Raw genomic sequence first — 27,921 nt, 5'->3', positions numbered from 1 at the left:
TTTAGAGACCACCACTTTAGCGTCCTGGTTGCATACAAGTTAAGAAACATATGAGAATAACTTACATGTAACCATATGTTTTAACTTGTCCCTACATCATTGCGTGACTGATTTTGAATACCCCACATTCGCGTATTAGTTTCATGTAAGATATGAAACATACGAGAATAACTTACATGTAACAGGTACGTCAAAGTTATGCTAGTGTTTGGGAAACTTGCATAAGAGGCAGCATAAGAGTGTATTTATTGAGTTCATGTAACCAATTTCCAATTACTATAATATATCCCAATACAAAACAGCTCCTAGTTATTCAAGTTTTTCTTCAATTGAGGTTGCACCCTTCTCCTACCATAACTTCACACATTTTCTAACTACATAACTATATCTCTATCCCTGTGTACCGCTACCATCTCACTCTCACGAAACAACGCGCACCATGGCCTCGATCGGTAACTGAAGACATTCCTCTTTCTATGCACTCTTCGACCTGGCAGGGCTATGCACCAATACCGCATCTAGCATATCTTGAACGAGGAGAAAAACAACGTCAAATTTCCGCAAAGTGAGAGTTTGCACAAATTAACAAGTAAATATCAATACATATGGAACTCTTCGTACAATATACGTAAATGCAGTAATAACTAGAAATGAAGAACTCACATAAATTAGGTCATATACCTGAAAATCAAAGCAGAATCACATTACTGAAGTCCCCTCGTCCCACAACTTCTTTCTAGCAATCAAAACTCTTTCATCCCTTGAGGAAAGAGCATCGACCCGTGGTTCTACTTCTGATAACCAGCCATCCCATTTCAAGGCAGTCAGAAACTTTCGAATATGGTTTATAACGGCAGGTTTGTCTCTTATGATGACAAACCCATATGGTCTGAGTATCCTATCCATTTCAATCAATAGATCCTCTGTACTGCACCCGCGCTCATCAATCTCTGAGAATACTTCCCACGCATGTAGAAGGTCATATGTACGTGGATACGTAGAAAATGCTTCACACCTATACAAATATATTGAGTGTGAATATTCAACTGACTATAAACCAATAATATGTATCAGGATATTATAATTTGTAACTGCTGAGAATAATTGGATCAAAATGCATACCAGTCATGAACAGTTCCAATTAAGCCCCGATCATAGATGATCTTGAGTCTGGCAGATACATGGACAGGAGCAACATTCATCACCCAGACGTCTTTTTCATTCAGGGCAGCAGCAAATCCACCAAGGTATGAGTTCATATCCATGACATTTCTAATTGAATTTTTCTGTATGACAGACTTCATCTGCTTCCAGTACTCAATCACTCTGAAGTGCCATATGCTCTGCATCACATGGATTTCCGTCTCTCATTAAATAGAACAACATAGGTTAGTAGGCAAACATCAATGTGAACAGTTAGCTTGTAAACAGGAAACTTACAGTGTCCTCTTGGAATTCTTCAGGACTGACACCAATTTCTTCCAGGCGAGGCGGTGCAGCGGTAAGCCTCTGTGGCCAAGGAGCTAGCCCACTTCCTCTTTCCTTGTGCATCTCTGTTTTACAATTTTAGAAAATGATAAGATAATAAGATTAGGAGGTGGAAGCCCGAAATATTAACAATAAAAGTATAGCAATGCTACTTACTTGAAGAGTATCGAGAAATGCAAGCCTTCATGCTCACATTCCAACTTGCATCAGGGTCATCCTTGGAATCGCAAAGAGGGGGCCGGGTCCTAGAATCTCTCTTTAAGTAACAACTATTAGTCAGTGGCTTGGCCCATACAACACTCTGCTCTTTCTTTGTTACAACTCTCCAGCACATTCTTTTCAGAAGATCATACATAGCATTCCAGATCCTCCGATTTTCCGGATCATTTGCATATGCTTCAGGAGAAGTGTACACAAAATACCCTCCAGGTCTTAGTAATCTGTCCAGCTCTAATAACAGGATTCCATCTCTTTGAAGCCAATCTATTCGACACCGAGAGCAATGAGCCAGCTCAAATGATCTGCTTGGATAAGTAAGTCTTTTTGTACCCAAGATACCAAGAGTAGAGGGAATGCCCCTCTCTAGTGCAAATTGTATTTGATTCTCATGCACATCATTTGGAGCAAGGGACAGAGCTATGACGTCATGAGAAAGAAGATATGCCCCAAAACTCGCAACTCCACAACCCACGTCGAGAACATTACGGATATTTCCACCATTATTGAATTTATCACCAGGAAATTTAAGCATCTGCACAAATAATAAGCATACCATTACAGAAGAAAGAAAAGAGCTATGCTATTTCAATCTATGGGGCATTATTCACCAGTGAAGCAATTGAAACTACGAAAAGAAACAGCATAATTAAAATTTTCAATATAAAAATCCCATTATGTGAAACATGAGGAAACAACGTTCACCGGCGCAAGCCTAATTCAGCCAAATATCTAAATCGAAGGTTTCGTTTTTCCTTTCTACTTACTATACCTTTTATACTATTAGACAAATATAAATAGGAATTGAGAATGAGTCAAGGTTTAAGTACCCTGGAAAGAGCAACAATGTACTTATCAGCTCCATCATGGAAATGTGTCCCACCACCCGGAAAATTGATCTTGTCCCCATTCACAACCATCCAATTCTGATCTGACTTCTCTTGAGCAAGATGGGTGTGGGGAATGTTGGCCTTCCACACTTCATCTCTACTTGCCGGCCATCTTATAGGTATCTGAAATTCTAGAAACGATTTCGTCGGAATCAAAACTAGGCGAAGTCAAGCAAAGTAAAACTCACAGAAGCAATGACAACCTACCTTATAACCAAGTGGGGGCGGTATCAAGCAATTATAACGCCGCTCTGGAGGCGGGCAGTGCCGTTCGTAATGCTCCATTAACGTCAAATTCGGCTTTAATCTCAGTTGGTAAATAAGGTTTCTATCCAGACAAGGTATCAACTCCGAAAACCGTAAATCGCATATCTGCAAAAACACTAAAAGCCATCAACTTGAGCAAAATGAGCACATTCTACTACTTTTGGAACAAAAAGTTTAATATTTATGAATTATAAATAACAGCATTCGACAAGATCCAGATAAAACAATCGGTTATACAAAAGGGCAATTTCTTCTTCCCAAATAAAGGGCCACCCCAAGCCCTCCCGCTTTGCGAGGATCAGGGAGGAACGTCTATCATACGCTGCCTTGCTCTTGCTTTGCAAAGAGACTGTTTCCACGACTCGAACTTGTGACCGTTAGGTCACAAATTGGTTACAAAGGAGCAACTTTCCGTTGCACCAACACCAAATTAACAAGTAATTCAGTTTTAATTTAACTGCTACAAAGAGTTAACTGGATTGAAATATGCATTAATCTTTGATTAATTAGCAACAATTACACTAATCACCAAAGAAAATAAACCATTAATTGCTGCGTTACTTACAGGCAAGCTTTTGGGGACCTCAGAGTTGTGCTCCTGGTCGTCATGCAAATCATCCAAATCGTGATGGAGAACGAACCCGCCGAAAAGCGGGTCGACTCCATCGGACCCAGAAGCCTCCTCGTCGGATCTCCGGGAGCCCGGCCCGAAAGACCACCCGTAGTACAAACAGAGCAAGCCCAGGCACCCAATGAGACCGATCAGAGCGAACTTCAGCAGCTTGTTCGCCGTGGGGAAAGAGCTGAGCTCGCTCTTGTGCTTCATCTCCGTACGCTATTCGGGTTCGGGCTCGCCGTCAAGGCCGATGGGTCCGACTCGAATTTTTCCGGAGAGAGTGAGAGAGTGAGATCAGCGGCGTAGAAGTAGCGGAGATTCACGCGGCCCTTTTCGCGGGAGAGAGAAAGGGATGGAGATGCTAGAGTGCGGTCAAGACTACGTGAGCATCAAGTAGATGACTTTGATATACCTAAAGTACCCTTCTATTTGTTTATTTTAAAAAGTTAGTATACGTCTTTGAAAATTTTTATTTTTGTTTTTTAATTGAAGGAGAGAGGAAGAGAATTAGAGATAACGTTAGAGTGAGGGGGAAGGGAGAGAGGTTTTTTCTTTTTATTTTTAAATTAGAGATGTTAAAATCACGTGAGGCTTAAACAAAAAAATACAGGAAAAATTTGTTTTGTGAAATTACGTTATTGCTCTTAACTTTTTTATTGTACTGAAAGACTAAATAGTTTTTTTCTCTTATTTTGGTTGATAAAGATAGTTCTATTAATATGTAGTTTAGATTAGTAATATTGTCTAAACTTTCAAACTTATTTTACTTTGCATTCCCAACTTTTAATTCAATTATGCCCATAAAGTTTGAGCTCGTGATGCTAAAGAAAAAATTGAAGGTATTGGGTTCGTTAGTTTGTAATTTGTGATTTTGTTTGATTGTAATCACAAATAAAATGTAATTTTTGATTAGTCCGAAAAAAATAAATAAATGTGAAATAGAATCAAAACAAATACCGGCACAAATAAAAAGTTACACTATGTTTGGGTGAAGACATTTAAGATTACTAAGGAATTTAAAAATGACAAAAATTGAAATGACGAGATTTTATTTTCTAGAATTTGTAAATTTTCTTGTTTGGTTAACCTAAAATAACAATGGAATTGAATACAGAATTTGTTATTTTTAAACTCTCAATCATAGAAATTGAGAAATGACATCTATTTACATGGAATTTGAACTTGGGATTTGGAGGTCCCCAATCTCAAGTTTTATTTCCACGCAGAAATTCTAAATTTCTATGTTTATGAATCCAAACAAGATAATTGGTGCCTGTCAATTTATAAATTCCAATTTTTACCAAAATTTCATGTTTATTTCCTTCATCCAAACATAGTGTTAAGGAACACATAACTAAATGAAAATTCTAGAATTTCACACAAGAAAAGTTAAAATAATCTAGAAGGAATATACAGCAAAACCGATAATTCAGGGGTATGTTATAACTTTTCCAAATTGGATGGGAATCTTTGGGGTTAATAAGGTCAGTTGGTTGAGGGGAGAATCATGTGCGACTTGGATGTAATTGAATTTTGGGTTTATAGGGTCCACTGAGGTGAATTGCGGGTGCAGCGAGAGATTTGTCAACAGTTGTAATACGGATACATACGTTATATACAATTATATAAGTGGAGATATTAAAAAAAAAAAAAATTCAATTATGTAATAACATATGTCATATCATCCTGTATTTTGTAAACATTAGAAAACATCGTATCTTGTGTGCAGCCAATAGGATGGGCCTGCTTCAGAAGTCCATTGGTTTTTTCGGCCATATTTGGAACGTTGTGTTGTGTGAGGCCCATTCTGTGGCCCCAAGCCTACAGGAGATTTCAAGTCCACAACGTATGAGGATCCTCTCATGATCATTTTTATGAGGATCTCGAGAATCCTTTAATCACGTTCATTTATCGTGTATGATGCGGTCAGTTTTTTGTCAAGTAATGTTTATATTCAATTTTAAATTAAAAAATTTACAATAATTTATGATCGCACGATGTACAATGAACAGACGTGATTAAAGGATCTGGAGTGGATCCTCATTCGTCTACGACAATAAGCTCGGTTTATACAACAATGTAAAATATACTCTCTTAATTTTAAACTGCTAGATCAATGCAAGTGGTCATCTTCCATAATGCTGGAGAAGAGTATTGCTCTTGTACCACGATATGGGTTCGAACTCTGACGATGTCCAAATCTAACATTCAATTTAACAAAGATCATTTGATAACAAATTAAAAAAAATAAAATAAAATAAAATTGGCCGATCAAATAAATATTTGAAGAAAATTGTTTCATGTTTTAATGTTTTATTTATTTATTTTTTAACTTAAATTTGATGAGCCAGTGGATGTGATTTTGAATGCATTGTTAAAAGATAGTTATCAATAAAAGTCAACTATAATTTTATTCAGTGTTACAAGTTGTGTTTTTCTTTTTGTTTTTCTTTTTTTTTTTAATTTTTAAAATAAGGACAACTAGTAGTAAGCCATATTTATTCATTTTCTCGTGTCAGCATCCTATGATGTCTTCTTGTAAGTTATTTCCGATCAACATCGATTCGTATACGACTATACAAGTCATTACAATTAAAATTATTAATATTGCAAAAATCATTTTCATGTAAAATAAAATATTATCATAAAAAATAAAAGAAAATGGTTAAAGTCCTTTTAAATGCCCACCACATAAATATTTAAGTCTTTCTCAATTTGCCGTGGCCGTCCGTCTTTGACAATTTGCCGTGACTGTGTCTGTCCTTGACGCACAAAATTCTTATGGAAGGATTTTCCGTTCGGGTTCCAAAGGAAATGGATGGTGTTGACGGAATGATACAAATTTAAGAAAATACTTGTGTCCACGTCTAGGGTGCGTTTATTTGAAAATACTTGCATTTATTTTACGAAATTTTAACGAAACACTTCCGGTACTATTTATTTTAACGAAAAATCATATTTTTACTCTAAAAAGTCAATCCTGGTATTATTCGCTTACAACACATTTTTGTTATTTTCGTTAAAACTCAAAGTTTTCAAACTATTTTTATTAGTTTTCCTTTTATTTTAAAGGCATATGAGAGAGACTTTTATGAAATAGGCTATCGTCACAACTTGGGTGTATAAATACTTGATTATGTAGAGAAAATTATAAACATGATATCGTCTTAATGAACTGGAATTCTTTAGCAGCGATGAACTTGTTTCATGTTAATCTTTCTCGTGAATGGACCACCTTGTCCACCAACTTGCGATTAATGTATTTTTCTCATATAAATTTTATAATTGCAGTCGTGCATTTTATTACCGTATTTATTAATCATCATTTCTTATTTATTTGTATAAAAATTCCATTAAGTTAAATTTAGTTTATTTTGGTAGCAACTAACATTTACATGACAAGTGTCCACTTATTTTGTACACACAGATAACTATATTATATTTATCTGATTTGTTTTTTCGCACATAGAATCTTTTGAGGACGATTAAGAACATAAACAATTTTGATTATAAAATTTGTACGTTAAAAATACATTATTGTTAAGAGTGTGGACAAGAAGGTGCATCTATGGATAGATGCAAATATAGTTTTATCTACTTATCCAGCCACCCATGACTAACGTATTCGAAAGTTATAAATACAGAATTGAGTCGGTTTATGTTCTTATTCAATTGAGTTAATTTATTAGAATGTTTTATCATAAATGGTTTCTGAAATTGCCCCTCATCATTGAGATGATATCTGAAATTAAAAATCAATAAATGCAGTTCCTAAAAATATGTGTTGCAAATAAATTTGGTCATTCCGTCACAATTCTGTTAAAATTTTTGTTAAATATTGATGTGACACATAACTAGTCCTTGGAATTGACCCACACCATTAAGATGGTCTCTGGAATTGACCCACACCATCAATATGGTTTCTGAATTTGAAAATCAATCAATTTAAGCATTGAAAATAGGTGTCGCAAATCAATACGATTACTCCGCCACAATTCTGTAAAAAAAAATTGTTATGTACTGATGCGTGGTTTAATAATTAATTAAAAAAGTTGTCTAAATACCTTTTTGTACAATGAAATTTTTTTTTTCTTATAGTAGGGTCTGCTTCAAAGAGAGATCCCTTCCATAAATTCTTAAAGGCACAAGGCTTAACCAAGGCTTAAGAGAGGGTGTGAAAATAGTTTTCAACCAAAAATGGACACACGGTTGTGAGGATGTTGATCGCCTAAATGTTAATGGTGATGTCTCAATAGTCGTTGCTAATGGGCCAAGCCGTCACCAAAGGTGATCTCGATCTAGGTTCAATTCGATGAAGGGTGTTGAAGTGTGTAATGATAGGTGTATTTGAGATTTTTTTAGAGAATAGAGAGCGAATGAGCTAGAGAAATGTAGACCGGGATAGGAGGTGATTTCAAGATTGAGTTTTTAGATTGACAATTTTTTTATTAACTATTAAATTATTAAGCCTATTTGTAATTTTTAAAATTTAATTAGACTTGTGTGACCTATTTATGTGTCACATCAGTATATAACATAATTCTTAACAGAATTGTGACGGAATGATTACATAGATTTGAGACACTTACTTGCGGGACTACATTAATCAATTTTCAATTTTAGGGATCATTTTAATGTCGTGTGTCAATTTCAAGAACCATTTATAAAAAAAAATATAAAAAAAAGATATATGAGGGCCATTTATGTGGCACATCAACACTTAAAAAAAAAAATTTAACAGAATTGTGACGGAATGACCATATTGATTCGCGACACCTATTTTCAAGATCTACATTTATTAATTTTCAATTTCAAAGATCATCTTGATGATGAAGGTTAATTTCAAGAACTATTTGCGATAAAAATTCATTTATTAAAATATGTTATTTGTTGTCACAATCATTCATTTTTTCGAACAAACATACGATATAAAATGATTTCAATTTTGACATAATAGGTAGAACGAGACACGTTAATCACAACTGAATAGACAATACGACACGCACCAAAACAAAAAATATTATCCTTTTGAGAATACAAGATGAGAATAGGGGGTCCGGTGGACGTGATTGTGAGGTCACAGTCGCAGCCAAACAAAACCACGCATCTCATCATCATCCCCATCCCTTCCGTGGACTCAAATCACAGTTATTTCAAAAACAGGACCCGAAAGGCTTTCCATTTTCCGTTTTCAAAAAACGGAATCCAAAAACAGTAACGGCCATTATTGCGGTACCCACTTCGGCGAAACTTCCATGTGCCCATCCCCCGATTTTCCTCTGGTTCCGATTTCTCGAATATTCAAATATTCAAAAGGGAACCCAGAAAAGTAGAGTTAAAGCTTCCCACTTTTCTAATCATATTTTATAATCCAATAATTAGATCCACCAACACCCCATTATTCTACTAATTGAACCCAACTCAGTCTCTCTCTCTCTCTCACCACTGCAAGTCTTCCATTGGCGACTGCTCGCCATGTTTCAGAGCCCTCCTTCTTCCTCAGGTACGTACGATCGAGATCTCTAAGTCTGTTCGACAATGTCGCTCTGATTCTCCTGGGGACGGTTCAGTGTTTCCTGTTGTTCTTGAATTTTAGATTTAATTTTTGAGAATTTATGAATTTCCGTTTTTGGATTGTGATAAGTAATTGAAGTCGATACGTTTTGATTTGGGGAGTTTTTGGGTTGGTGGGTGAGAAATCAAGGTCTTTCCTTTTTGACATTTTTGTGGCTTGCGGTGGAAGGCGACACTTGGCGCCTAATTTTCGGCAAACGTGGAAAACTTAGCAGAGTAGGGCTTCTTTCGTTTGAGTCGGTTGTGAATTCGATTTTGCGCGAACGAGTCGTGTCCAACTTCGTTTCCTGGAGCCTTCCAGAACCCCCTTCAGATTTGCAAAACTGGATACGAACTTTCTTAGAGACTTCCCAATCCTTACCTATTCCGAATTCTGTTTCTGCGTATATATATACGCCTGCCAGGATTGATTTCAAAGTTTTCGTTTTCTGGGTTTTGTTTTGGCTGCCTTGTAAGTGCGGATTTTGAATCCAAAGTTTTCGTTTTTCTGGGTTTTCTTGGCTGCTTTGTAGGTGCTGATTGGAGTTCCAAGTTTTTGTTTTCTGGGTTTTGTTGTGGCTGCTTTGTAGGTGCGGATTTCGAGTCGTTTGGTTGATTGCATTGTGAAGGAAGGGAAAGAGGATTCCTTTTAGATTTTGGGGTTTTCTTCCGAGTTGAGTAAATGGGTGGGAGAAGTTCAAAAGAGGGGAGCTATAGGCAAAATTCATCTTCTCGTTCGAGCTCCTCATGGGGCGGGCATCCAGGAGGTCAATCAACGTCATATGCTCAACCTCCATATGGTCAAGGAAGTCAGAGTTATCCACCACCACCCCAGGAATCCTATCAATCAGCACAGCCTTACTATGCCCCCGTGTACAGTGCTCCTGTGGCCCCTCGGGCTCAGGAGAAGACGTTTGATAGGAGATATTCCAGAATTGCTGATAATTACCATTCCCTGGAGGAAGTAAGATTATCGCTGCAGCGGCAGAAACTTCTGCAAGCTTACCCTGTTTTTGGTTAAAGTTTTATTAATTGCCTACGATTTTTAATTATGTCGACTCAACTGTACTTGTATTCAGGTGACAGAGGCTCTTGCGCGTGCTGGTCTCGAGTCTTCCAATCTTATCGTTGGTATTGATTTCACAAAGAGCAATGAATGGACAGGTTCAGCGCTTTAATATCTAATCTCATATAATAATTTAGTGTATGTTGTAGTTGTTGATGTGGAGGATACTGAAATTGGTTGTGTAAACAGGTGCGAGGTCATTTAACCGAAAAAGCTTGCATCACATTGGGAACGGGCCAAATCCCTACGAACATGCGATATCCATTATTGGAAAAACCTTGGCTGCTTTTGATGAGGATAACCTCATTCCCTGTTTCGGCTTTGGGGATGGTAAGGTTTTATTCATAATAATGTCGATTTGTTTGTCTAAGATTTTGTTCTTTCAAACATGGAATATTAATAATTACTTTTTCATTTTGCAGCGACAACTCATGATCAAGATGTGTTTAGTTTCTATGATGATAGATATTGCAATGGATTTGAGGAAGTATTGGCTCGCTACAAGGAAATTGTTCCCAAGCTACGGCTTGCAGGTTTAACTCTTGCTTCCCAAGTGCTTATTTCTTGACGTGGTCATTTATATCGTCTAATCAGTCATCTTACATTATTATCATTATGTTTGGCAGGACCGACTTCATTTGCACCTGTAATTGAACAGGCCATGACCATTGTTGAGGAGAGTGCTGGCCAATACCATGTCCTGTTGATAATTGCAGATGGCCAGGTAACTTGCCTTATTCTTGTTGTACTTAGTGAAGTATGCAATTAGAGGGTCAGACATGCGCCCATGATATAATCTTGTTTCATCTACACAAAATTCTTTGCCTTTTGGTTTTAGAGTCTAGCACAGTTCAGGAGTGGGCTTTGTATTTTTAGTTTCAAAACACACTAATGGTCACTGCTCTAAATGAATCATGAAAAACTTTATCAGTTAAGAGGTCGGTCAGACGTGCGGGTTATGCAATAATAATAGCATCTTCTCTAGATCTTTTACTGGTGGCTGCACTAGCTACTTCTTAGATCATAAGTTGTGTAACGAGCTTTGCTTATCCTTGCTCTCTTGTTTTACGATGGCTTGCAAGTGGAAATATTCTATTGTAATCCCAAGTTTCCTTTATTTTATTTTATTTTATTTTTTTTTTTTTTTGACGTGCTGTGATGTTTTGCCTTAGGTAACTAGAAGCGTTGATACTGAGAATGGCAGGCTGAGCCCTCAGGAACAGAACACGGTTAATGCCATTGTTGCTGCAAGGTGTGATATTCCCCCAACCCCGCTTCCTCTTTCTCTAAATATATGTTGTTTTTTGACTGGCCCCTACTTATCTTCTACGCTTATTTTATCACAGTAAGCTCCCTCTATCAATTATTCTAGTTGGTGTTGGAGATGGGCCCTGGGACATGATGAAGGAATTTGATGACAATATTCCTGCTCGGGCATTTGATAATTTCCAAGTAAGTTCTCAGCATAATAATACAATTTTGTTTATGTGACTCATGATCCTTTGTTTATGATTATTGGAAAATACTTAATCGGAAGCACATTTGTTTTATTGTTTGTAGTTTGTGAATTTTACGCAAATTATGTCAAAGAATGTGCCACCGTCAAGAAAGGAGACGGAATTTGCTCTAGCAGCCTTGATGGAAATTCCTGCTCAGTATAAAGCAACAATAGAGCTCAATATATTGGGGTAACAATGCAGTCCTTATTTCTCATCTCTAAACCCTTTTTGAAAACCTATGTTTCCATAATTTTTTGACAAAATTTCTTCTTCTTGAAATGGGCAGTGGTCGGAAGGGAAATATTCCCCAGAGGGTTCCTCTCCCCCCTCCTGTGTATGGAGCGTCATCTTTCAGCAGCTCAAAAACTTCCCGTGCTACCAGTTTCAGTTCGCCATCTTTCACGAAACCTTCCCATGCCAGTTATGAGCCAAGTGTTCCTCCTTATTATGGAGACAGCAGTTCCGTCAGTACAGCTCCACCTGCTCCCAGTTCTACCTATGATAATCAGGTATGCAAACTTCTCAGCAGCCACCTCTAAATCCTGTTTTGATGCGTTTGTAGCACTCTCGCAGGTTAACATTTTATATGGTGTTGAACAGGTTTGCCCCATTTGCCTTACGAATCCGAAAGACATGGCCTTTGGTTGCGGGCATCAGGTACATTTTTGAACTATAGTTTCAAGATGAGTTGAGACGATCATATTTTTAGTACCGTGTTCTTAGTGTTATGTTTTCGGTGCAGACATGTTGCGAATGCGGACAAGATCTTCAGTCGTGCCCAATATGCCGAAGCGCAATCCAAACCCGGATAAAACTGTATTAACGACGACGTGCTTTCATGCCGGAGTTGGCTGACGTTGTGTGTATTTGTTTATTTTTTCAATCACATTCTTTGTAATCCATTGCTTTAGGTGGTCAGGAGGTTGCTAGGTTTGGTAATTGGTTGGTCGAATCCAGCGTATGATGATGATGATCCAGATGTGAGTGAATACTCTGGTGATTTTTTTGGTTGTTTAAAAAAAAAAAAAAAATGAAAACGAAGTGAAGTGCTGCCGTCTCTACATTTTTGTAATTTGATTGTTGCTCTGTAGATGCCGGTCTTAGTTTTTTTTCACGGAGGTGGACTTTCTTGTGGATGGATGAGAGATTTTCAATGGGTTGGGAACACAGTTCGATACATTAAGGGTTAGTTTGGTATTACTGTGTTTTTTGAAAAAACTGCTTCTGTTGTGCTGTAAGAATAAACAGTTGTAAAATAAAACAGTAGTTGTGCTTCCACTTTACACAATCTCTCTTTATACCAAAGCTAAAAGGTTCACTTTCAGTGATGGGGATTCGAAGCACCCAATCTTCCCTTCTAGGCTCCCCCAATCTGATGCGGCATCAGCCCAGATGCGACTGGAGGGAGGGAGATGGAGAACCGGAGAGGGTATTATTTGGGTTGAGAAACTTTCTTTAAATTTTACTGTTCATCTGATGCTTTTTTAAAAAGTAGGGTTTTAGGAAGCCGCATTTTGCTGCTTCCACTTTTCTGCTTATTTTGGCCCGAGATTTGAAAAAAGGCACTTAAGGCGAGGTTCAAACGAGGAAAGGCTTACGGTGGATACCTAGGCATCCAGGGACGAGGAAGGACGTAGTAAGTGACGAAATGCTGCAGGGAGTTGAAAATAAACGTAGATTTGGAGATTTCCGAATAGGTTAAATTTTCGAACTGTTGCTTAATCCATGGGCACTTGGAAGAAGAAGTAGAAAAAGGAATAAATATAGTGATAATTTGATTCTTCGTCACCGTAGTAGATAGGCGAGAAAATAGAATTTGTTTCTTCGTCTTTACAAAAAATAAATAAAAACAAAAATATGAGTAATTAATTGTGTCACGTTTACTAAAAAAAAAAATCCTTTTGTAGCAAATCATTTATTAAGAAAAATAAATACACTTGACACAAAAGCAGAAAAAGAAATAATAGTAACCTAGTCCCAAACGTCTACCATTTATATTTAATATTATTACCAAACACATTTTACACTCTAGCTTTTTTTCATAGCAGTTTTTTTATTTATTTATTTAAATTAAGCAATCACAAACCTAACCTAAGTATAATAAAACAATTGGTTGGAAACTTGAAAAAAAAAAAGATTCAACCAATTGTATGTACTGAACTTCTGACAGTTGCATCACTAGGAGAGTTCTCAAACTTGTCGGACTATTACGGCGTTGAGTAGGACCAAAATACAGGAGGTCACTGTGGTGGAGCACAGTCCGTCAAAATCGGCATAGGTTAGTTGCTATACTTTTAAGAGAGGTTTCCTTCAAATGGCTCGTTGGGTATCTCTACTGAAATTTTTCTCCTGATTAGGCCCACGGAATCGACTTGGATAGTGCAAATTGAATTAACTTAGACATGGGTCAAAAGGTCTATGACTCAAAGTTCGATCTTTGCCCCAATCCTCGATGTCTAATCTAGTTCTGTATAGGTCAACTTACCAAACGAGGCCTTATAGTTTTACATACCCGTGGCTCAAGGATTTTATACAATTATTTGAGGCACTTTTATTTTTTCTTTCATAAAAGAAAAAGGAAAAAAAAAAGGCAGATTGTAGGTAGTCGACACGTATGACTAAGTTGTGGAAATTAGGGGTTCACCGTTCATGCGTTTGGTATGGTCATTTTCTTTCTCCATCGGTGGTGGATTGAAGCTTGAAAGAGAAAGAGTAGATGAGGTGTCACGTCTCTTCAAATCGGTGACACTCGTGTTGTTAAAGTTAGGTTGTCTTTATCTCTTTATCTCTTTATCTCTATATCATCATATCTCGTTTTATTGTTGTTACTAATTTATGTGTAACAAACTATAATATAAGTATTAATGTTATAACATGAGTGAACGAGGTATTAATTAGGAAGTAAATTTGATATGATGTGCACCAGATTACACGACGACCATTTATGAGCCGGTGCTCAAATAGTAACGCAATTCCGGGAGGAGTCAGTTGTTGGGCATTGAATCCTTTCAGATGTGGAGAACGTGTGGCGATGGTTGAAGTTGAGTGAACCAACTGGTCGATTCTCTAGTTGCTATACCAATACATGAAACGGTTGGTATTTGATTAAAGCATTAACTTCACCTCACCACCTCAAATGCTTTGCTTGTTTGTTACCAAAAAATAATTGGCCAAAGATCCTCCCTGGATTTCACTATCGTGAGGTTAAGAAGCAGGAAATCTGACCACTTAAATTGTATTCGACGGTTCTTATTAACTTATTTCGTTAACTTACCTCACATAAGCCAAGGTCTCGAATCTCTCTCTCTTGAACGGTCCAAATTTTCTGGTTATTAGGCTCTAGGTAGTCACATTCGAAGAGGATGCAAATTCAAAATAACTGACCACTTTGTTTTTTCATTGAATGCATTCTTCGAACCACCTATTTCTTTGTCCATCGCATTATTATCCCTAACCCAAAGAAAAAAAATCAACTACTCAACACAAACACCATTACCTCATATCCCTCAAAATTCCTATCCAAATCCAAACAACATTTGAAGTTTTCTCCAATGACCTCATCTTCTTCTTCCACCAAGCTCCCTGCTTACCAAAGACTCAGACATGACGACGATCTCGACGACGAGGAGTTCGATTTCGAAAAGAACCGAGTGGTGGTGAGATCAAGGATAAACAATACTACTACTAGTTGGTGCAGGTTCAGATCGTTCAGAAGGGCTCACATTCGGAGGAAATCGTTCAAGCTCAAAGTTCCGAGCCTGAGGAGGTTGTTGTTCTTGAGGAGGAAGGTGAAGGTGGTTTCTGCTCTGTGTGCAAAGGTGGTGAGGAGATTTAAAGAAGGGCAGTCACACTTTGGTGATCTTTTTGCTGGAAACTATTTGTTCTTGCAGATCAACCCTTCCTCGTTGAAGACCCTTCACAACAAGGGCACTCCTACTCATCACTCCCTTCAATTCAACAAACCCCATGCCCTCACAAGCAACAACATTGCTTAATCCATTCGGTCCTGCATCAAAGAGTACTTATTAGATTATATTTGTGTTCTTTTAAATCAAAATTGGGGCGTAGGTCGAGGTCTGTGCGTTGGCACCATCCACGCCCCTCGAGTCCAACGATGGCACCACCTTCTCCCCCTCAGGGTCGGAGATGGGACCACCTTCATCCTTTAGGACCGATAATGGCACCACCTGCACTCCTTCAGGGCTGGCATTGTTTTTTAATATTTGTTTTTTTTTTTTTTTATATGTATAATGTTCATAAGCACATAGTAATATAAAAAAAAATCCAGCATATTGTGCAGATTTGAGTTATGCTAGCTAATCATAAGAGTGTGCTCACTCCTTTACTTCTATTTAAGATTGAATCGTGTATTACGTAATTTAGAATATCGTGTTTATTTGATCACTTGGATTTTAGTTGTAAGCTTATTGTCAATTGAATTTTAGAGGATCCTCCAAGGGAAATGACTCTCAACAATTTATGAGAAATTTTTATAGGCGATATAGTTATATTTTTCAATGTCTCTTTTACTTATATTACAACAAGTTGTGTACTGCCTTGTATTTCGGTACACTAAAAGATGTCTGCCAATTTACATAAACTAATTATTAATGGTTAAATACAAAGATTATCACACCAAATATGCATTAAACAAGTGATTATGTAAGTTCTTTTAATATTAGAATAATGTTAGGAATACTAAATTTTTAAACCAAATTTGCAAACAAAATGATATGTCATAAATAAGAAATAAACACGTTAATCAACACTTGATTAATAATGCAATCATCAACAACCACATCATTTGATATACACAAATTGGTTCCATTTTTTTTTGTCTCCGTGGTGGTATTCCTCTTCACTTGTAAGTGAGACGTTTTAGGTTCGAATTTCATAGGTGGCGAATTCGATACCAAATTAGATTGTTCATTATGTGGCTTAGCCGAACTCCTCCCTCTCTTTAGTGTAAAATATACTATTGTACTAAAAAAAAAAAATTTATCTCGCTAATATTACCCTTAATATTATAGGACAAAATGAAGAAATTTGTTGGTGTATCCAGCCTTTTTTTTTGGCACACTGTAAAATTTCTCGACAAGATGGGACATTGGCACGTCGCAATTTGCAATTGGAATTTAATCACAACCAACTCTTCGATTAAATGAATAAAAAAATCAAGATTTTATCATGCACATGCACTGTTTGTATAGTTTGGAGTTTGTACCAAACACAAATAAATATGAAAGGGATTTGGCAGCAGGGAGTTGCATGTTATGTCCTATAAATAAATATATGCTTATTGCTAACTATGTAGGGCAATGAGTAATGACAATGTTGAAGTTCATCAATCAATTCATAAACCTATATCTATTATGAATTGAGATCTTTTCTGGATCTCTCCATCGTAGTCAAAGGATTCAAAAATTTTAATTATTCAAGAGAAAGAAAGATCTGGCCATTCAATGGCTATGTTTTGGTGAGGCGAGCTAATGAGATGAGCACATGATTCAAACTTTGCACTAAAATTCAAATTCTCTGTTAGGTAGTTTAAGATCTAAACCAATGGTATTTGGTTACTATCAGTTTGATTAAATGACTATCGATGATTTAATGTAAATATATCGTTGTATAAAAACGTCATTACTGACGATTTAGGCACTAGACGGAACCAAACCCTAATTATGTCCTTTCCCAACTACCAAACGGGCCTAATTTGAGCTTCATAGACCACGATAACATCAGGAGCTCTAATACACAGGCCCATTTCAATGTAGTCCAGAAGAATCCCACGTCGCTGAAAAACGGTGCGTTTAGCTGTTGACGCCAGCGACCGAAAGAAACGACGGAGGCAGAAAGGGCAGAGGGTTTGTGCATTTGGGGGGTTTTAGAAACAGAGTAACTCGACTCGCTCGCTCGCTGACTCACTCACCGAGTCACACAGCGAGTCAGAACGGCAAACCATGAGACTCCTTCAATCCATTACTGGTACAGTCCATCTCCTCCATAGCCAGAGACCTTAAGATTTGAATGTTAATACTAAATCACGCTGCTGCAGGTCAATGCCGCCCGGCGCTGCGAGCCCTGGGACGGAGGTACTTGGCGGCGGCGACGACGGAGGAATACGCGAAGAGGAACTACGCCAACAACTTGTCGGAGTATAACAGCGTCTTCAATTCCCTCACCGCTCAGAGGAAGCATTTCCTGCTGAGGGATGCGTATGAGGATATGATGCTCGACGGCGTCCAGCCCGATCAGGACACCTTCCGGTCGCTCATACTGGGCACCCTCAAAGGTTCGAGCTTGCAGGACGCTTTCTTCTTCGCTGACCAGATGAAATCCATGGGCTTGGCCCCTGATGTATGTCATTTGTTTAAATTTGTATCAGCGTTTTCGTTTTGTTATATCGGAAATGCGAGTGTTTGGTTGTTGATTCGATTGGATTGTCGTAGGTTAATATGTACAACATTCTGATCACACTGTGTGGGAAGTGCAAGCACTCTGATCAAGCGATTCAGGTACGGCTTTTTACTGCCTACTTATAAGATTACTGCTATATTGTACATCGATGCATAGTATACATTGCATTTTAAGCGGCTTAGATCCCACCCGCTAAATTCTGTTGGATTGTTAACCGAATATCTGATCGTCAAATTGATTTCCTTTTGCTTATTGTATGCCATAAAGTGATGTGCTTTAGGATTTTCGCTGTTGATTAGCCTGTCTGATCATTAACAAGGGAATGTGGGTATGTCTTGATGTGATATATTTTAATAGATTTTGGAAGACATGAAGAACTATAAAGTGTCGCCCAAGGTACAGACCTACATGTGTCTGCTCAATGCGTGTGCAGCTACTGGCAGATTAGATCGAGTGTATGCTTCTTCTTTTATGCTCTGGTTTTCCGTGCTTGTTTCGTTATTCCAATGGTTGATTTTTCCTCATGTGGTTAATGTGCTTTGTGTTGTTGATGCAGGTATGCAATTGTCCGTGACATGACTGCTGCTGGTCTTGGGCTAAACAGGTTCTGCTACGCTGGACTTGTAACTGCACTTAGGAACAAGACCCCTTTACCAGATGATTTCGGCACCAAAGTAAATATTTAATCGTTTTCCCTCTGCTTTGAAGTATTCTTTCATTTTGTTTCTGTTCAAAGTTCTCTTATATTCTCCTTTTGCACAAAGATTGTAGAGTTTGTTGAGCGGTCAAAAGAGTGGTCATCAGTTGACGGATCAAGTATGACTGCTGAAAATGTGATGATGGGTGTAACGGAAGAAGAGTTGTATAATATGCCAACTGCTGAATATTCTCATAGGGGTGGGTTTCTGAATAGGCAATTAACCGTGTATCATGCTGCGTTCCATGCTTGCGCAGACCTCAGGAATGTAGAGGTAATATCTCACATCTCGATTATCTCAGCTCAACTCCACTAAAGAAACCACGTGTATTTTGTTTGCTTGCTGGTTCTTTTCTTGGTTAATTGATATTGTACTTTCACTCTTTTGTTATCGGGCAATACCCATATCCATGCCTGGCGATATAACACTGTATGCATGGATGTTGCACTACATGGTTTTTAAGTTTTATGACAAAGCTTGTTGCCTCGCATGATTCATACTTCCTAGCATTATTTAGTTATCTTCTTTTATCATGTAGCAAATCAAAATATGAAGAAATACCGTATGGTTTGAAACTACCCTCTTTTATCCACTTATTGCAAGTATTTTTGAGTTTCCAGATAAAAAATACCATCATAAATTAAGTTACTTAATAAGATTCCCTTCTCTTTTCCCTTTGCCATAAAAGTTTATTCTTATGTCTTCACTTCTGTTAATTATGCTAGGTGATGGAAGCTCTTCAGGAGATGCTAGCAAAGGACGGAAAAGTTCCTGATTTATTTATTGTGTTGCAAATAATGAGGTAAGTAGCTTTTTATTACAAAATTTTGATCAGAATGCACTACATGTTTTAGTAAGATGGCATTGTCTTGCTCGTGCATTAATATAACCTCAATTCATTCTGTGTCCGTTTTGTCTTCACTGCTAATTTTTTTTTATTCAGGTGTTATCTACACTCAGGGGACATTGACCGTGGTGTTCAAACTTTTGAAGACTATATGAAGTCAGGAAAGCCTCCTGTAGTAGAACTATATACGGTGCGTTAGGCAACAAACACAATTTTCGTGTCATGACTCATGAAACATCACTTTCTTTCCTCATATATAGACACTGTTCCTTTGATTTTGTGTTGTCTGGCTAGCTTTTGTTTGTTCTTAGTCTTTTCTTATCATAACTTATCGTGTTCTGATGTTTTGTTTTAGCATTTCTGCCAAACAAAACTAATATATTTTTCACTTAATGTGTTCTTAGTCTTTTTATCATTCAGATGTGTACCCTAATTTACGCTAAACTATGTTTCTGTAGACGCTTGTGGAGGGGGCCATGATTGGATATACTCCCAAGGGAATGAAAATTGCCGAAGAAACACTGGTATGGTTGGTCTATTGCACACTTCTAATTCTTAAATCAAGTTTTTGATATTTCAGATCATGGCTTCAGTTAAAATCATTTTATGATTTTCATGTTCCAACACAGGTGAATATGAACTCCCGAAGCTTTTTCTTGAGTCCGAAAATGGGGAGTGATCTTCTCCTTGCAGCTGCTGGTGACGAGGTGCGCAACTTTAAGAGTTATCTCTAGTTGCTATATTGCTATAAAGAATGACAGAATTCTTCATCTGTTCTGGGTCTCTGTATTTTGCATTAGTTTCGGTTGTCTTGCTATAAATCTTTCGTGCTCTTTTTTGCAGACCGGAGGTTATAGCGTTGCCAACTATATATGGGACCTGATGGATGCACGTAAAATAGTTCCGCAATTTCTTTCCGTAGAAGCATATTACAAGGGCTTAAAAGTGAGTCTCTGGTCTTCTGATTTATTAGTTTGTACATCTCTGATTAACAAAAAAAATCCTAGTAATTGGACACAATGCGTCATCTTTGTCGTGTTTTTGACAATTTTTTCCTTCATTTCTGTTTCTGAAATGGCAGAAACGTGAGATTCCTGAAGACGATCCACGACTGCAACATGTTACGAAGACTTACAATGACCTTCGCGACAGAAGGGGGCCTGGACGACCTATTAGATAAACAATGACGAAAGTTGCTCCGAGGAGTAGTTATTTCGTGGACTTTCACTGTTTTAGTGACATTATTGTTGTTTCAAAGGAAACGAGGCATCGTTTTGTCCTGGTATCGAACGCTCAGGGTTACCAAACGTACATCGCGTTTTGAAGTTTAATTGTTAATTTTTTTTCTGGATGCATGAAGGGTGGTGTGAATAATGAAATTTTTTCTTCCTGCAATCTTAAGCTCAATTCTCTTTGAAAATTTGAAACTACGAATTCGAGCTATTTGTCGGTGTGGCGACCGCACTACCAGTAGTTATATGTGTTACAATACATGTATCTATATGTTAATGTTATCCACACTTTAGCTTTGTAACATATCGGGGGTAGAAAAGCATAGCAACAATCTTTTGTTCATATTATAATACGTGAATTAGTAAAATTGCGATATGATTTTCCCGTAGAAGCACACGGTTTCATCCCTTGAGCACGGGCCCAACCTTATGTTTTGGGCCCCTTGAGCAAAGCCTGACCTTATCGTTTGGGCCCTTCGGGAAAACAGTAAAAGCCCAGTCAAATAAAGGAGAAACAAAACGGTGCGTGTCATGTGTAAACTCGTAAAGAAGGAAGCCGTCTTTGGAAGATAGTGAGAGAGTTGCAGTGCCAGAGACCGAGCAGCAGAGCAAGAGCTCCACCGCCGTCGAATCGCCGCGCTCTTCTTCGGCGTTTTAGGGTTTAAGGGAACAGAATTAGGGCTGGAAATTGGGAATGGAAATCGAGAGAAAGAACAAGAGGAAGAAATCGATGAAGGAAGGCGGGAAGGATAAGAAGCAGCGAGGGGTTTGCTACTTGGGTCGGATTCCGCCGCGCATGGATCCGTCGACGCTTCGCCAGATGCTCTCTCAGTACGGAGAGATACAGAGGCTTTATCTTGCACCTCAAGATTCTTCTGGTCACGTTCAAATCAAAGCTGGTAAATTTCAGAGGCAAAATTTTTCAGAAGGGTATGTCTTCAAAAGCATTAAATTGGTTTTCTTTATCGATTAAGAATCTGATTTTTCAGATGGGTATGTCGTAGAATCTCTAATTGTTTGCGAATGCAGGTGGGTTGAATTTTCTGACAAAAGGGTTGCTAAGAGAGTTGCTAATATGTTAAATGGTGAACAGATAGGTAATTATCTTTCGTCAGAGGATTGTACTTCTTACAGTTTGTTCAATCGATGCGCGTGTTCCCATTGTTCTTCTCTGAAAGATTTCTACTGTCTGGTTGTTTTGTTATGTTTAGGTGGGAAGAAGAGATCATCTTTCTACTACGATCTTTGGAACATCAAGTATTTGAGTAAATTCAAGTGGGATAATCTTACTGAAGAGATCGGTACGGACTCTTAACGATTGGGTTTTTGTTTGTCATTGTGCTTCGTTATCGTTACTTGGTTCTTGATTCGGCAATGTTTGATTGCAGCTTACAAGAAAGCCACTCGGGAGCAAAAACTAGCCTTAGAAATTTCTGCTGCCAAGAAGGAGCGTGATTTCTATCTCACTAAAGTCGAGAAGTCCCGTGCTTTGAGCGCCATAGATGAAAGATTGAAGAAGGTAGTTTCGTATATTCTATGCAGAGTGTTCATTTGATGGAAAAAGTAGGAGAGGAATATGTTTTAGTGCAGCTGTTACCAATTTGTGTTGACATTTTGCCTTCCTCTCTTAAGTCTCTATTGCTAGTCCGTTACACATAATCGGTTTCATCTTCTCTAACAGAGGCAAAGGGTCGAAGAAGATTCAGGGGGCAATCCCGATCTCCCTAATAGCCAGCCGGAACATGAGGTCATTCGCCGGTTTAGACAGAAGAAACCTGTTGCAAATAATGCTGCCAAAACCAAACCTCAGCTCTCTAAAGATGTACTGTCAGCGGTAAGCATCGTTTTGTTGGTTGACGACCGTATGTTATTTCTTGATCCGTCACTCAATACTTGCCCGTATAATACGTTATTTCCTGGTTGATTACCGTATGTTATTTGTTGGTTGACTACTGTATGTTATTTCACGATCCGTTTGCAGGTATTTGGCGATTCATAGTGCTCAAAATTTTCATGGATTGGCATACCTCAACTGGAGGAGCTGTAAACTTGTAGGACGACATTTGGAGTCAAATTATGTAACGGACCTTTTATGGTTGAATCTTGTTCTCTTTGCATTGTTTCTTGGATTGTAAGGTTTCAAATCGATACTTTTCGAGTTCTACGTGATCAACACATACGGTTTATTTTTGCGCATGAGCCTTAAGTTGGAAAACTCTCCTCAACATTTCAACATTTTAGGAGCTAAATCTTTTCAAGGTTGAAACGACGAATCAACAAGGCAATTTTAACGTACAAATACCGGTACCGACTGCCTCCGGCCATTCCAGCGACCTCACATTGCATTACATCGGGGATCATAACGAAAAATAAACCACGCCATCACGTTCATTTATGGAAATTAGACAGGCAAAGAAAGAACAGTTACACAACTTTAACCGATGTTTCCAACGTGGGATTGCCACTGTTAGGAAATATTTCAACATTTAAAACGGTTGAATCCCTGAAGAGAAGATGAAATCTATCCAAGCACTTAGATCTGTACATTCAATGTTTTCACAAAGTAGCAGCATGACAGTTGCGAGAGTATGTCCAAAGAACATAATACAGAGCCGGTTCTAATCAGCTGCAACATCCGCCTCCCTGAGCAACCGTTCCACCCGTGCCTGATTGACCTTGGGGGCGTCCATATCCAACCTTGATGCCAGATGACTGCAAACATCACTAAAAACTTAATTTTCATGCTTTAGATGGAAGCTACAAGGTCAAATTTATACAATCGGTTGATACAGTAAGTTGGTTATGGTTAACGAGATCAAAGAAAGCAGACTCATCCCTTCTCAGGACGTAATTAAAAGAAAAATTATGCATTACGTCCCAACTCTCATAACCTATAATTTCCCACGACAAATGAATGGACAGTTACCTCATTAGATACGTCAAATACGCCTTCCTGAATATTCTGAAGAATCTTTGCAGCAGTCTTTATGAAGGCCTGAAAATATGTTACTTGATCAGCTTAAACATTCTAAATTATGCATGTCAATCACAAGTAACAAATACAATGCACTGAATTAGAGTACTGGTTTGAATTGGTTGAGGGTACATCACCTCCTCGACGTTTTGTGCCGTTCTTGCAGATGCCTCCAAGAACAAAAGCCCATTCTCCTTTGCAAATTGCTCTCCTTCCTCTTTGCTGACAGCCCTTCTGTGAGACAGATCACACTTGTTCCCTATGAGCATGATTGTCATATTAGGATTTGCATGCTGCCGGGCATCCTCTAGCCAGCTCGCAAGATGATTAAATGTCTCTCTCCTGGAGAACAAAACAAACTCTATTAGCTTTCCTGTCTTTAGTTGAGTAATATATACAGAATTGTGGAAAATAGACACATGCATCCGCAGGGCTCCCCATTAAACAGAGCTTCAAACTGTTGCTTAAAAAATGTCACTTCCAAATGTCTTCACAACAACTTATAAATATGTACCACACAAATTTCATAATATCGTATGCACAACGTTAAATAGAAAAAGGACGCAATGCAAAATATTGGGTACCAAGCTGAAACAACCGTAAGTTCAGTATGTGATTCATATGCATTTCTGACATAAGTTACAAACGCACACAATTTACACCCGCCCACCTGGTTATGTCATAGACCAGAAGTGCTCCAGCTGCTCCTCTGTAGTAAGACCTAGTGATTGATCGGAAAGATTCTTGCCCAGCCTGAAATGCAAAATCAAGGATCCTTGCTTCAGAAGTTAAGAATATTCATAGCACTACTAAGAAACAGCAGCAAATACAACAACAACAACCAAGCCTTATCCCATTAATTGGGTTGGCTGCATGAATCCTAGAACGCACTCGGTTTTCCGCCAAGTCTGGAATTAAATACATCAAGCGCAACTGCTCGAATACGTCTTAGAATACACAACTTCACCCGAGAATTACCAACATAATGCAAACAACAAAACTAAAGCCGAAAACATACATAAAGCATCAGTTCTATGCCTACCCAACAAACCAGAATCAACTAAATTTACTTTTGATGTCCAAAGCAGTAAAAAGATGGAACTTTTTCCATTATCACAAACACGAATAACACCGGGTCAATCGAAAATTCAAAATCTTCGACTTGTTCTCATGTTACAGGCATATACAACTAAAACTTACAAAATGGCAAATTAACAATTAAGAGCAGTGCAAAATCATAAACCCAATTCTCAATTTTCCCACCAACCAAACAGAAAACAAGGCCGGAAGTAAAAGAAACTCACGGTGTCCCAAATCTGGAGCTTGATAGGACGACCGTCGATGGTGACCATCCGAGCTCCGAACTCGACACCGATGGTGAGATCATGCACCGGCTGGAACCTCTTATCCGTGAATTGCAACAGCAAGCAAGATTTTCCAACACCTACACAGTCCAAATCAAAAACCCAAAACCCAATTGTCCTAAAACCTCAATTCTCAAAACAAACAAATCAAAAAAATAAAAAAAAAATCAGAAAGCTAGGGATTGGAGGAATTGGGGGACCTGTGTCGCCGATGATGATGTACTTGAAGAGGTAGTCGTACGACATGGTTAGAGCGACGTCTTATCGGAGGGAGAACGAGGAAGAAGAAGGAGAAGAAGTGGAAGAAGGGGCCTCGCTGTCTTTGTATTGCTGTTTTCGCCCGCCTGATTACTGTTTTGTACTCTTCTAAATTATTATTTATTTATTTTTATAATTAAGATAACTTAATGAGGGCTTGAAACGTATAAATCACCCACACGCCAACGGAAACCCTTTTTCGTTGGATTTAATATGATGTATAGGTTTAGGATAGCTAGCGGAGAAGGAAGACTTTGAAGGCGATCCCAAGAAAACAAGAGGAGGAAACGCACGGCCCCAATCGGGCTAGCGATGAATGCATGATGATTTTTAATTTATTGCTGTTTAATTTTATCCGAAGATGGGAAAATTAACAACAAATGATCTGCATAGACCTTTCGATTAAATTGCGTGGCTTGCAATTTAATCGACTTAAGTCCATGATCGGCTTCTTTGATTCATATGATGTGATGTCATTGAGTTCTTGTTTTAAATTTATGTTTTTTTTTTTTGCTTTTGGACAAACGATATTATCTACATTAAAGGGGAGATGGTGAGCTACCACATTAAACCGGTCCATCATCATCATTACCAATGTCACTATCATATTATGGTAAAATTAAATTATTTGAATGTGAATGATCACCTGTTAACAATGTAATAGATTGATTTGCCGGCTCTAATATCCACTAGCCAAAAACCCTCATTTTAATTGAATTACCAATGTCTTTATTAGAAAGTAAAATACATCACTTTTGCATTTCTTAAACTTGAAGAAAACAATGAGGATGTGTGAATCAGATTTCAGGTTGGAGGCAAATGGATTGAAGCATCAAAAGTTTTTGTCAAAGAAACATGTGAGATGTATTAGGTAAGTTCGATACTAAATTATTGTCCAAGTTTATTGTGTCTCTTAGTTCAAATTCGATGCTCTTTATTGCAAACACACCGCTATATTAGTTAAAAGACAAAAATACATGCTAATGTTTTGGTCCCAATAGGTAAGAACCATACCATATAATTCGAAATATCAAGCAAGTATTCTGCTGAAAAAAAGCCTAAGTCAAATTCTATATCAACAAAACAAAAGAAGGTATTGCAATTTCTTTGGCAATCCGGCAATCCGGCAATCCGGCAATCCGGCAACCTAACAACAAAACAAATCAACGAGTCAATAAATTAAACACGAACTAAACGATCCTCATGAAGATGAGAGGTTGTTGAAGAGTTGGATCATCACTTTCCTTAACTATATCAAACAACATACTTTGGTCGTCGCGTTGATCTCCTATGATTGAAACCAAGCTCTCTTGAGCAAGGTCGCAATGGTCCATAAACTCGAAATTGCTGAGTAATCTTCTGAGTGTTTGGGTTGTACGAGATGGCTTGTTTTTGGCCATATCCGAAAAGAAGCTCGCCATTTGGCCAAAATCCCGACAGATGCAATGACCTTGCAATGCCTTCAATTGTCCCTATCGTAACCAGTAGTCCAAGATTCATCGTCACTGTAGTCTTGTAAAATCCATACTTCACAAGTCTTGTCAGGGATGTAACTCTTTGGACGAACAACCACGGAAAGATAATCATTGTACAACATAGGTATCACTGCCCGGCGCAAAATCCCGTAACTTTGGAAGGGAAATCAGTCGGAATACTTCATCAACCATGTCAAAATAAAGAACTGCATAACGAAGATCATTGTTGGCGAACCTGGAGTGGCCAACCAGTGAGAATTCCCGTTGACATTGGTGCCACTGCCTTATGATTGAATTCGATCCCCGTTTCTCCGTCTGCGTAACTGAGAATTAAAACCAACTTGTAGTCATTGGTTTTACGACCAAAACCAAATCCCCATTGATTGACGCGTTGGCGTTGGGCGTGAGGATGCAGAAGTCTGAAACAACCTTGAATTCTCTGAGTGAAACATTTGCCAGTGCAATAAGATCCAAATCGAATTCGTCATCAAGCCTTATGAAGTAGTGGATTCCATTGCAAGGACCCAAAATTTCATAAAAGACCGAGGGTAAGTTTAGCGGAGGCAATACGAGCAGCATTAGTGGCATGCGTGGATTAAGGGTTTGATGTTTCCAAGTGGAATCGGATTCAAATGAACTTGTGGATATGATTAGCGGAATCGCTCAACTGAATGTTGTAATTGAAGGTCTTCTATTTGATATTAAGTGTATACAAATGCAATTGAGGTCAGTAGATTTTATTTTTGCTCCCCGAGTCTGTAATCAAGGAGCATATCTAGTGGCGTCTTTTGTGTTGAGTATGGGAGGATTTCATGCATGGGATTCGTTTGAGCAGAGTAGTTGTTCAATACTTTGGTTTCTAATGTGAACATTTCTATTCGGATTTAATAAAATCTTTCTTTCGAAAAAAAATAATAATTATGATTTCAATTAGATTATAAATTTAATTGGAACTAGAGTTCTATTTGGAATATAATTTCATATTATATTAGATTTCTTAATTTTATGTAATAGTTAAATAAATTTAAAAAAAAAATCTTATTTTGAATAGAAATGAATTA

At 37.9% G+C, this 27,921-nt stretch overlaps 6 protein-coding genes across 9 annotated transcripts; 4 read left to right on the top strand and 2 right to left on the bottom strand.

Annotated features, from left to right (window-relative positions):
• Positions 1 to 227: 227 nt before the first annotated feature.
• On the bottom strand, positions 228 to 3,865 carry LOC137707886 (S-adenosyl-L-methionine-dependent methyltransferases superfamily protein). Its single transcript, XM_068446819.2, has 8 exons — positions 3,427 to 3,865; positions 2,802 to 2,966; positions 2,535 to 2,717; positions 1,645 to 2,239; positions 1,441 to 1,553; positions 1,123 to 1,343; positions 682 to 1,015; positions 228 to 527 (listed from the first exon to the last, which is right to left on the bottom strand). The coding sequence occupies exons 1-7, from the start codon at positions 3,685 to 3,687 to the stop codon at positions 700 to 702; spliced, it is 1,854 nt and encodes a 617-aa protein (XP_068302920.2). The 5' UTR covers positions 3,688 to 3,865; the 3' UTR covers positions 228 to 527; positions 682 to 699.
• A 4,573-nt stretch (positions 3,866 to 8,438) lies between these two features.
• Positions 8,439 to 12,795, top strand: RGLG2 (RING domain ligase2). 3 transcript variants are annotated; one of them, XM_068489700.2, is made up of 12 exons: positions 8,439 to 8,980; positions 9,621 to 9,994; positions 10,110 to 10,194; positions 10,286 to 10,426; positions 10,519 to 10,629; positions 10,723 to 10,820; positions 11,269 to 11,348; positions 11,443 to 11,548; positions 11,657 to 11,784; positions 11,882 to 12,104; positions 12,196 to 12,252; positions 12,338 to 12,795. In XM_068489700.2, exons 2-12 carry the CDS (start codon positions 9,713 to 9,715, stop codon positions 12,416 to 12,418), a joined length of 1,392 nt encoding a protein of 463 aa, XP_068345801.2. In that variant the 5' UTR covers positions 8,439 to 8,980; positions 9,621 to 9,712; the 3' UTR covers positions 12,419 to 12,795. The 3 variants fall into 3 exon arrangements, with proteins under 3 accessions (XP_068345801.2, XP_068345799.2, XP_068345800.2); XM_068489698.2 differs by having other exon boundaries at positions 8,482 to 8,980; positions 9,564 to 9,994; XM_068489699.2 differs by lacking the exon at positions 8,439 to 8,980 and having other exon boundaries at positions 9,291 to 9,994.
• Positions 12,796 to 15,004: 2,209 nt separating this feature from the next.
• On the top strand, positions 15,005 to 16,105 carry LOC148689197 (uncharacterized). The gene has a single exon (XM_088688934.1). It carries the CDS (start codon positions 15,147 to 15,149, stop codon positions 15,588 to 15,590), a length of 444 nt encoding a protein of 147 aa, XP_088545060.1. The 5' UTR covers positions 15,005 to 15,146; the 3' UTR covers positions 15,591 to 16,105.
• Positions 16,106 to 16,907: 802 nt separating this feature from the next.
• On the top strand, positions 16,908 to 21,093 carry LOC137708344 (pentatricopeptide repeat-containing protein At4g35850, mitochondrial). Of its 2 annotated transcripts, XM_068447401.2 has the most exons (12): positions 16,908 to 17,580; positions 17,651 to 17,952; positions 18,045 to 18,110; positions 18,370 to 18,467; positions 18,569 to 18,686; positions 18,777 to 18,983; positions 19,436 to 19,512; positions 19,654 to 19,747; positions 20,016 to 20,081; positions 20,187 to 20,264; positions 20,401 to 20,502; positions 20,639 to 21,093. In XM_068447401.2, exons 1-12 carry the CDS (start codon positions 17,556 to 17,558, stop codon positions 20,735 to 20,737), a joined length of 1,332 nt encoding a protein of 443 aa, XP_068303502.1. In that variant the 5' UTR covers positions 16,908 to 17,555; the 3' UTR covers positions 20,738 to 21,093. The 2 variants fall into 2 exon arrangements, with proteins under 2 accessions (XP_068303502.1, XP_088545059.1); XM_088688933.1 differs by lacking the exon at positions 16,908 to 17,580 and having other exon boundaries at positions 17,588 to 17,952.
• A 229-nt stretch (positions 21,094 to 21,322) lies between these two features.
• On the top strand, positions 21,323 to 22,979 carry LOC137749594 (pre-rRNA-processing protein esf2). The gene is made up of 6 exons (XM_068446295.2): positions 21,323 to 21,719; positions 21,819 to 21,886; positions 22,001 to 22,090; positions 22,178 to 22,308; positions 22,471 to 22,623; positions 22,771 to 22,979. Exons 1-6 carry the CDS (start codon positions 21,484 to 21,486, stop codon positions 22,786 to 22,788), a joined length of 696 nt encoding a protein of 231 aa, XP_068302396.2. The 5' UTR covers positions 21,323 to 21,483; the 3' UTR covers positions 22,789 to 22,979.
• Positions 22,980 to 23,149: 170 nt separating this feature from the next.
• On the bottom strand, positions 23,150 to 25,784 carry LOC137707430 (ras-related protein RABB1b). Its single transcript, XM_068446296.2, has 6 exons — positions 25,328 to 25,784; positions 25,068 to 25,207; positions 24,434 to 24,516; positions 23,901 to 24,105; positions 23,716 to 23,784; positions 23,150 to 23,501 (listed from the first exon to the last, which is right to left on the bottom strand). The coding sequence occupies exons 1-6, from the start codon at positions 25,371 to 25,373 to the stop codon at positions 23,412 to 23,414; spliced, it is 633 nt and encodes a 210-aa protein (XP_068302397.1). The 5' UTR covers positions 25,374 to 25,784; the 3' UTR covers positions 23,150 to 23,411.
• Between the last annotated feature and the right edge of the window lie 2,137 nt (positions 25,785 to 27,921).

This window comes from Pyrus communis, chromosome 17 (assembly GCF_041283825.1).
Source record: "Pyrus communis isolate YQ-2024b chromosome 17, ASM4128382v1, whole genome shotgun sequence".
In the NCBI taxonomy this organism is placed as follows: domain Eukaryota; kingdom Viridiplantae; phylum Streptophyta; class Magnoliopsida; order Rosales; family Rosaceae; genus Pyrus; species Pyrus communis.
This window is presented reverse-complemented; position numbering and strand designations above follow the sequence as displayed.

Excerpts from the sequence above, each read along its gene's own strand:
- LOC137707886 (XM_068446819.2), bottom strand. The coding sequence starts at position 3,687 with ATGAAGCACAAGAGCGAGCTCAGCTCTTTCCCCACGGCGAACAAGCTG. Across the intron at positions 2,967-3,426 it reads AGGTCCCCAAAAGCTTGCCT|ATATGCGATTTACGGTTTTC; the intron begins GTAAGTAACGCA and ends GTGTTTTTGCAG. Across the intron at positions 2,240-2,534 it reads ACATTGTTGCTCTTTCCAGG|ATGCTTAAATTTCCTGGTGA; the intron begins GTACTTAAACCT and ends TTATTTGTGCAG.
- RGLG2 (XM_068489700.2), top strand. The coding sequence starts at position 9,713 with ATGGGTGGGAGAAGTTCAAAAGAGGGGAGCTATAGGCAAAATTCATCT. Across the intron at positions 9,995-10,109 it reads ATTACCATTCCCTGGAGGAA|GTGACAGAGGCTCTTGCGCG; the intron begins GTAAGATTATCG and ends ACTTGTATTCAG. Across the intron at positions 11,349-11,442 it reads AATGCCATTGTTGCTGCAAG|TAAGCTCCCTCTATCAATTA; the intron begins GTGTGATATTCC and ends ATTTTATCACAG.
- LOC148689197 (XM_088688934.1), top strand. The coding sequence starts at position 15,147 with ATGACCTCATCTTCTTCTTCCACCAAGCTCCCTGCTTACCAAAGACTC.
- LOC137708344 (XM_088688933.1), top strand. The coding sequence starts at position 17,623 with ATGTTAATACTAAATCACGCTGCTGCAGGTCAATGCCGCCCGGCGCTG. Across the intron at positions 18,111-18,369 it reads ACTCTGATCAAGCGATTCAG|ATTTTGGAAGACATGAAGAA; the intron begins GTACGGCTTTTT and ends ATATTTTAATAG. Across the intron at positions 18,687-18,776 it reads CAGATGATTTCGGCACCAAA|ATTGTAGAGTTTGTTGAGCG; the intron begins GTAAATATTTAA and ends TTTTGCACAAAG.
- LOC137749594 (XM_068446295.2), top strand. The coding sequence starts at position 21,484 with ATGGAAATCGAGAGAAAGAACAAGAGGAAGAAATCGATGAAGGAAGGC. Across the intron at positions 22,091-22,177 it reads TAATCTTACTGAAGAGATCG|CTTACAAGAAAGCCACTCGG; the intron begins GTACGGACTCTT and ends GTTTGATTGCAG. Across the intron at positions 22,309-22,470 it reads TAGATGAAAGATTGAAGAAG|AGGCAAAGGGTCGAAGAAGA; the intron begins GTAGTTTCGTAT and ends CTTCTCTAACAG.
- LOC137707430 (XM_068446296.2), bottom strand. The coding sequence starts at position 25,373 with ATGTCGTACGACTACCTCTTCAAGTACATCATCATCGGCGACACAG. Across the intron at positions 25,208-25,327 it reads CATCATCATCGGCGACACAG|GTGTTGGAAAATCTTGCTTG; the intron begins GTCCCCCAATTC and ends TGGACTGTGTAG. Across the intron at positions 23,785-23,900 it reads CGGCACAAAACGTCGAGGAG|GCCTTCATAAAGACTGCTGC; the intron begins GTGATGTACCCT and ends ACATATTTTCAG.